This window comes from Orbicella franksi, chromosome 8, assembly GCF_964199315.1.
Source record: "Orbicella franksi chromosome 8, jaOrbFran1.1, whole genome shotgun sequence".
NCBI classification, from domain to species: domain Eukaryota; kingdom Metazoa; phylum Cnidaria; class Anthozoa; order Scleractinia; family Merulinidae; genus Orbicella; species Orbicella franksi.
This window is the reverse complement of record NC_138152.1, coordinates 16,165,716-16,174,574: the sequence shown is the minus strand read 5'-3', so window position 1 is coordinate 16,174,574 and position 8,859 is coordinate 16,165,716. Positions and strand designations below refer to the sequence as shown.

Here is an 8,859-nt window from a genome sequence, read left to right as displayed (position 1 = left end):
ATAGATTTGTCTGAAAAACCTGTAAAAATAGATTTGTCTACAAACTGGAGAAACTGCATATTGCCAGACTCGAAAATAAATCTTTTTAAAGAAAGATGAATCTCACCGTCTCTTTCTTGCTTTCCAGGTGCGCTAGTAGACGGATGACTTGCAGTACGATTTGGCTATTTTGCCTTCGCAATTTTCGAGCCTTTCGCGCTGCTGGAGCCAGAAACTCTAACGTTCGCAAAAAAAAAAAAAAAAAAAAAAAAAAAAAGAGCCGACCGGCTTCGTAGACCTCAGCATGTCGGTCCTGATCTCGGCCGCGCTCAAAAGCAAAATCTTGGCTTTAATTCGCATATTTTAAGTCTCTAACATTCTGTCACCGTAAAAACCCATACATCTGCAAGATTCAGGCTAAGAGAAGAATCAATTTTACATTTAAGTATTGCTGAAGAGCTCTCACTATGAAAAGCCTGTTGAACACTTGCCTAATGTCTCCCTTTTCTTTGCATAACTAATCAACTAGGTCAGGGATGACGCGCACATTCACTCGTAATAAAATGTGACTATTACATTATCTAGAAGGTCGTAACGATCATGGCAGTATTTCTAAAATTCAAATTGACCGATTTCTTGTGGAAACGGCTGTCTACCTGAAGAACTCAAGTACCAAACTTTAGTTTTAGAAAGGATACTCCTTGCTTCCTCTTGGCCTTTAGAGTCTATATATCTAGAATACTCTTCGCTTTATTCTACAAAACGTGGTCATGGTTGCTTAATTTTCATGAATGCTGCATTGATATGCAAATTCGATAAAGATTTGATTTGTTGCGTGACAAAGAAGTGCCAAGTCATGCCATCCATGCACAAAACGCATGGGAATTCACTCTTTACAGTTGCGACGAGTTAAACCATGGTGTCTATTCTATACGCTGGCATCGCTTCCACAGCATTTGTTGTCATTTATCTCCTTGTGAAGATGTTTAAAAAAGAGCAAAAAACCAAGAAGCCGAGGCCTGGTACGGTCATTTTACATCAGTTCCCTCCAACCAATTTGGTAGTAAATGCTAGCCCTCCATGTTTAAAATTGGAAACCTTCCTTCGCATGACAAGGATTCCGTACGAAAATGAATATGGTTTGAAGTTTTCTAAGAAGGGGAAAATACCTTGGATCGAGTTTAACGGCCAAGAAATTGCTGATTCCAATTTCTGTATTCAGTTTCTGAAGAGAGAGTTCAAAGTAGATATTGATTCTCATTTGACCAACACAGAAAAGGCCATTGCTCACAGTATTCGCACCATGTTGGAAGAGAACACTTACTGGTGAGTTACACAGTCTTATGTTCCGATGAAGAGATTATTATTATTATTATTTGACCGTTACGTTTAATTATTACAGCGAGAATTCTAAAACAAGCGTATCAACATATCCAGTCCCAATCACTGTCAATTGATCGGGTCACGTGTCCACTTGGAGTCACCTCACAACGTGACTAGGGTTAGATAAATTACGTTCGAAAATTTGAGTATTATGGTTTTGAGCGTCACTCCTAAACTTATAGCATTATGCTCGAAATTATGCTCGTGCCCTAGCATTATGCTCAAGGATGCGGGGTGAATTTTGCGGAAATAAAAAAAGACAAAATAGGTGCTAACATATCTAATATTTAATGTCGTTCTTTTAAATAACAACAACGCCTTTGAAATAGAATGCTTTAGTACGGAGCAACAAGAGCTAAATGTCAGCAGTCTCTTCAGTTGGGTTCATGACAAGTGAAAACTGCCTGGGGAGCCAGTCATAAAGTAAGGTAGCCAGGCCTTCAAACAGAAAACCAGGCCTTCAAGAAAGCAGCATAAAGCAGCCAAAAAGCCCACAATTGATATTTTTTAAACACATTATTTTGATGTTTTTATTAGCAGGATAATTTTATCAACTTTTATGCTCCTAGACATGACTATTATGCTGGCATTGAGCTCGATGCTCGCACCATAGTATTATGCTCGAAAATACGCCGGCATAATTTATCTAACCCTAAACTTGACCAGTTCCCACTTGGCTTAATAGCTCAGTTGGAAGAGCACTGAACCGGCATCGCCGAGGTCATGGATTCGAATCCCTTTCAAACCTGAATATTTTTATGTCTTTATGAAGGACAAGAACCTGCATTTTCTCAGTTTCTAATAGTAACGGACATATAAAGAGATAAATTAAATATGCTGAATTGTGTTGAATAGAGCGGTTTTCATTTGAGTGTCGAAAGTAATTAGATAATTACTTTGGTTGTGGTTTTGGTTTTACTACGGTTTGAGATTGGCTTAGTAGTCTAATTGGTAAGTAATTGGTTTGGTTTTGGTTTTACGACACTCAGTTGAAAACCGCTCTATATTAACGCAATCTAAAAACTGCATAAGGGCCAAGAGTCCATCAGACTCACATGTTTGTCCAGGTATGTCGCTATTAAACGATGAATTGGATTAATTAATGGGGCATACTCTTGGGTAGAAAGAGGCGCTTTGAAAGTATAACACAACATTCCCGGCCGGGAACATATAATGACTTCGGGCCTGTTTGAAAGGAGAGAGGGTTACCCTAGCAAGCAGGTGACCCTAGCACTCACTCACTCGTCGTGTTTACAAGGCAGTTAGGCAGCTTTGGTTACCCGGGTAGGCGGGTTACCCTATCTGCGTGCTAGGGTTACCCTGGCTGGCGGGTTAACTCTTTTCCCTTGTAAACACTCCAGGTATGGTTAACCCGCCTACCCGGGTTAACTTTCTACTTGTTCCCAGACTCTGAGTGTAACCGCGCATTAAAATGTCCCTGGTTTTAGGGTTACCCTACCAGTGAAATTTTGCTTGTAAACCTCGGCTATCTTTTGCCTTCCAGCTAGGGTTAACCCGCTCGCTAGGGTAACACTCCCTCCTTGGAAACAGGCCCTTAGACCGCTCGATACTTACCATTAGGCATCATATTTCCGATAGGACAAATGAGATAATTTAATTTCCGTCTCCTTGATCCTCTATAGGACAATTGTATACTACCGCTGGTGCACTAACTACGCCGAGCACATGCGAAAGGTTTTCTTTGGTCATCTTGTCCTGCCTCTCAGACTTCTCGCATGCTACAAGGTAGATAGAAAGGTCAGAAGGGATCTGTGGTCGCACGGCATTGGTCGTCACTCGGAGCAAGATTTGTACGGAATAGCTGAGAGGGATTTGCTTGCTGTGTCAGCAATTTTAGGCCAGAAGAAATTTCTGTTTGGTGAAAAACCTTGCCTGGCTGACGTTGCCGTATTTGCGTTCATCACCTCCTCTGTTTTGGACTGTCCGCAAAGTCCTTTCGCTGAACTCACCAAGTCTAAAATCAAGAATCTTGAGGAGCATGCCCAGCGGATGAAGGAGATGTATTATCCGGACTGGGATGAAATCATTTCGAAAAAACATAAATCTGACTAAGTTAAGGACGATGTTATCTGCTTTCTCGGATTCTTTGCGACACGTCCATTTATTCATTCAGGCATTATAAAACGTGATGAACATTTTATTGTTACAGTCGAACCTTCCGTAAGCGACCACCCAAAATGTCAAGCCTAGGTTGTTGCTTACGGAAAGTGATCACTTACGAGAGCTTAGATCAGATTGGGTCAAAAGTTTGCCTCATTAGTATAAGGTAACTGTTGAGACCTATCTATGTTTTAAATGTTTTATTCATGTGAAAAGTCAATTTTGAAAAAAACAATCTGGTGCTTCCGATTGAGAAATTTCAGTCTCTTGTACTATCCAACGAATGCGATAATGCCCAACACCTTATTATGCAATTTTCGCTCTATTATCTGTCCATTGACTTACGGGAGGTTAAGAACAAAAGAAAATTTCAAATGTTTAGCTCCAGCAGTGGTCGCAGTCACTTGCGAGAGGTGGTCAATTACAAGAGGTTCCAAATATAGTGATTTGACTTGGAAAAGTTTGGTTGCTTAATTGGAAAACTGGTCGCTGAGGAGGGGTGGTCGCTTACCGGCGAGGAGGTGGTCGCAACCCGAGGTTCCACTGTATTAGCAAATGGCTTGCATTTTGGGTTTCATTTCAGCCTCGCAATAGCTTTTTTTTTTTTTTTTTTTTTTGGACTTATTTCAAATAAGGCCCCGTCCACCCTGCGCCGGAGATTTTTTGAAAACGGAGGTTTCACTCTAAAAACACATCAAATGTTTTCTGTCTACAGTACGCCAGAGGAATTTCAAAACGCAAAAATCACCGGTCAATTTAAATTCGTTTGAGTTTGAGGAAAACTCGGTCAGGGAGATCACATGAGTATCGTGACACCATCGTTTTCGAAAAGCTCCGTTTTCTTGACGTTAATTTATTAACTTGGGATCGCACTGTACGCTCTATAAATTTACTACGGGATTTTTCCCTCAGACTACAGCCAACTAACCACAACCTTTTCTATTTGTAGTCATCATTGAGGGGAATTTATTAGACGTAATGCACGAAAAAGTTCCCGACAAGAACATTTCCAGAGGCGGAAAGTTGAATCGCTCTGTATAGGACAGTCTAGTAGTTGGGTTTTAACCCAAAAACCACCTTTGACGTCATCAGTTTGTGTGACATATTCCTTAGGGATTAACTGATATTAGATATATATATATAAATATTTATCTCTTGCCTTTTCTGTGGTCAGTTCTGCAGTAAATATAAACGGGTTAAAACCCAACGGCTTGACTGTCGGGCACAACGGGCTGCTGATATGTTCATGACAAGAATTTCTCGCCTATTTACGGCCAAATAAATCGTTCTCCTTGAACTTAAAAGTCTTAAAACCATTCATGCACATGTATAGATTCTGTATAGTAAGGACAATAACACGCAAGTTTTGCAGATGGCCAATTTCAATTGACTTTGGACTAATCAGCTTGTAGATGTACAGTCTGTAAGAAACTCTTGACTCCCGCTTATGTAGCAACTTATATTAAACAATAAGCCCGGACACGTTGTACTTACCTTGTTAAACAGAGGCGCAATACGAGTGACCGGAAATACGTGTTCACGAGTTACTTTGAAAAACAAATAAAGTCACCGCAAATGAGATCCAATGTTCCTGTTGTAGTCACGACGCCTCTATTTTGTTGTGGCTTTGCGTCTTTTTGTCCATTGTTTTCTGTTTCTCAATTATTCCGCGTGTATTTCTTATTCTAATTAGTTTCGTCAGTTATTTTCGTTTACGTAACGATTCACATTTTCGTGTACATTTTTTCATCCGTTGTTTCTATTGTTTGGTGTAGCTTCTTCTACAGTTAGTTTTCTAGTTGTCGTTTTCATTATGTTTTAGTCGTCGTAGTCGCCACACAAATCTTGTAAGTTTCGTTATTTTTTCGTCACTTTTGCTTACTTTATTTGTATTTCGTTTTGCTTTCCTGCTCTGTATATTCAGCTTGTTTCAGCTTGTTTGTTTTCAGCAATAGCTACCTAGTAAAAGTGCGAATCTCTTAGATGTGTGGATTTCGATTACACCTGTAATAAAGTTTTGTCACAGACAGAAACAGGCAAGCTGCACCAAAAGGGGGATAATGCTATAACATTGTATTTTTAGCTCCAAAATATTACATTAGGCACGACATCAGATGCAATCGGATTGACGTTCTCTTCATGAACACGTAACCTGATCCCTCTATGTAAATATTCATCAAGATTTATTATGACATTTTATTCCGTGCAAGCGTAGCATCCGTATTTTAGAATTACTAAAAAAGGACGAATTTTAAGGCTGTTTGTACGATGGACTTTTCCAGTCGTACTTGTATATGCGCAATAAGGAAAAAACTCTGAAAAGGAAGTGCTTTAAAGTGCGTTTAAGCGAGACTATAAAGTAGCGTAACGGACGTTCTGTACTATGAGGCATATCACGCCACGAACAATTGTCACGATAACGTAGCTGTACGAGACCAAGGGAAAAATTGGCAGCTTTAAATTAATATATACTAGCAAAAAACAGAAAAACAACAAAAAAAAAAAGCTTCTGCGGCTTATATCTGGCAAGGTGCATTGCATTTCAGACCTAGCGTACCTTATGGAGTATCAAGATGTGCCATTTGGTGTACGTACGTAACTGATCATTGTCAGAACTTTCAACACACCACTAGCATCATTTCCGGTCACGCCTTGGCTTAACAAGTGTCTTGCGCTTCCTGGATTACTAGCCGATGATCCGTTTTACTAAATGATATTGTAAAGTGGACAATTCCATTGAATGGCAGAAAGCTTTTGAGCTAAGAAGTTAATTTTTTTTTTTTTTTTTTGACTTTTATGTTCGATTTTAGCCAGCAAGATACAAGAAGACCCTTTCGTCCTCCCTAAGGATCCTCACGATCTGTCTATTACGCTTCAGTACACACCTGTTTTTGTTTCGTTCTGAACTCCCCACTTCCGCTAAGCTCCGGACACAGGATTTCTGTCGTAATTAATTGAGAACAAACTAATTTTTCTAGCAATATTATGCGAGTTCTAAAAGTGTTACTTTTTAAGAAGTTTTGTCTTTTCGGCGAGTGTTTATAAGCAAGAGTCGATGCTCATCCGTTATAAGGTGTTATTAGTGTGTTTCGTGAAGCCAGCGGGTCACCGTTCGTGTTCCGTTTATCTCATGACACCCAATTGTGGTTATGTCAAGGAAAAAGTCTGACAAATGTCCTTACCATCGCGTAGTTTTACAAATTTATCAGTTAAGTAGCGGATGTACCATATATAGACTTCGATTGCAGCTATAAAATGGGTTGCTACACAGCTCTAGCGTTTAGTGTCGACTTGAGGCGGAGGTGTGAAGTTTCAGCAGTATACCTTTCACAACACACATCGTCAGTGACAAGCGACTAGCGACTACTGCTACGAAAAGTTATGCAGATTTCAAAGAAGAGCAAGAAGAAGACATCCATTAAGCCTGGTACAGCCGTTCTACATCAGTTCGCTCCAACCGATTTATCGGTGAACGGTTCTCCACCATGCTTAAAGCTGGAAACTTTTCTTCGCATGGCAAAGATCCCGTACGAAAATGATTATGCCTTGAAGTTTTCCAAGAAGGGAAAAATGCCATGGATCGAGTTCAACGGGCAAGAAGTTGCTGATTCTAATTTTTGTATCCGGTTTCTGACGAGGGAGTTTAAAGTGGATATCGATTCTCATTTGACCAACACAGAAAAAGCCATTGCTCACAGTGTCCGAACCATGTTAGAGGAAAACACTTATTGGTAGGTGTATGTCGCACTTTCTCGATTTAAGGCCGGGGGTACATGTAGAATAATAAAACGCCAGTTTGAAATAGAAGTCTGCCTTTAGCTAGTTCCAGGTTCTCTGTCAGTGGGGTCGATCGTAACAGCGGGAGGGTGGGAAAAACCCGAGAATAATGGCTAGCCTAGCCCAACCTACGACTTTGAAATTAAAGTTGTTTGGGTTTTCTCGAGATACCGGCTAACCTTGTTATCTTCATGGTTCTGTATGACAACCCAACTATGAAAAGTATAGTTCATGCATCATTGGGTACTATCACGTTCTCCCGCGTCTTACATGAGTTTATCGTCTGAAACTTAAGTTTGGTTATTTTCATGATATGCGGCTGATAACTAGCCGAGTGTTAAGGATAACACAAGAAGGGAAACGACATAATTTCCTGTATGTTTATGGATCGTTCGCCTGCTTTTTAAAGCTATTGGAGAGCAGTTTCTATTTTCAATGGCCGCATGGACCCGAGAATTGATGTTTACCGGTCTGTTTTAATGTCCATTCACAGGGCCCTTGTTCACTGCCGCTGGTTGTCTGACTACGGAGCGAGCATACGGAAGAAATTGTTCGCAAAGTTGTTTGGTCATCTTTTCTTTCCACTCAAACACCTTCTGGTGCACCGCGTGAAGAGCAAGATCAGAAAAGACCTTTGGTCTCAAGGCATCGGGCGTCACTCGGATCAAGATCTGTACGGGATAGCCGAGAGAGATTTGCTTGCGGTCTCGGACATTTTGGGCGAAAAGAAATTCCTGTTTGGAGAAAAGCCTTGTCTAGCAGACGCGGGACTGTTTGCTTTCATTGCTGCGTCCGCCTGGGACTGTCCAGAAAGTCCATTTGATGTACTCTTAAAGTCTAAAGCGAAAAATCTTGAAAGCCACGCTCGGAGAATGAAGGAACTGTATTACCCAGACTGGGATAAAATCATTTCAAGGAATCTATAAGTGATTGAAATACTGGCGTTCCGGTCCTTTCTAGAATTAATTGTGTCTTTATTTATTTATTCATAAATTAATGTATATATTTAAAACATTTTGGATCATTTTATAAGTGATTGAAATACTGGCGTTCCTTTCTAGAATTAATTGTACCTTTATTCATTTATTCATAAATTACTGTATTTATTTAAAACATTTTGGATCATTTTATAAGTGATGGAAATGCTGGTGTTCCTTTCTAGAATTAATTGTGTCTTTATTCATTTATTCATAAATAAATGTATTTATTTAAAACATTTTGGATCATTTTATAAGTGATTGAAATGCTGGCGTTCCTCTCTAGAATTAATTGTGTCTTTATTCATTTATTCATAAATAAATGTATTTATTAAAACATTTTGGATCATTTTGTACAGAGGTGATATTTGAAAAAAACATATTAAACGTATTGAATCATGGACGTATATATATTCCTTCTATCCGCGACTTTATTTATTTTATTTTTTATTTATTTTTTTATTTTTTATTTTTTTTCATTTATAGCTAGATCTCACTAGATGATTGACACTCAGCTGTATAGTCTATCGGTCCTGATTTTCCCACTTACGATTTTCATGAGGCTACCACTGTTACAAAAGCATAGTATATGGAAACGGGTAGAGAGATTTGTTTGAGGTCT

The 8,859-nt window shown here is 39.4% G+C and overlaps 2 protein-coding genes across 2 annotated transcripts; both read left to right on the top strand.

Moving 5' to 3' along the window:
- Positions 1-728: 728 nt before the first annotated feature.
- On the top strand, positions 729-4,269 carry LOC145494810 (failed axon connections homolog). The gene is made up of 2 exons (XM_081474384.1): positions 729-1,305; positions 3,006-4,269. Exons 1-2 carry the CDS (start codon positions 896-898, stop codon positions 3,433-3,435), a joined length of 840 nt encoding a protein of 279 aa, XP_081330510.1. The 5' UTR covers positions 729-895; the 3' UTR covers positions 3,436-4,269.
- A 2,500-nt stretch (positions 4,270-6,769) lies between these two features.
- Positions 6,770-8,186, top strand: LOC145494817 (failed axon connections homolog). Its single transcript, XM_081474391.1, has 2 exons — positions 6,770-7,214; positions 7,754-8,186. The coding sequence occupies exons 1-2, from the start codon at positions 6,865-6,867 to the stop codon at positions 8,184-8,186; spliced, it is 783 nt and encodes a 260-aa protein (XP_081330517.1). The 5' UTR covers positions 6,770-6,864.
- Positions 8,187-8,859: the final 673 nt, after the last annotated feature.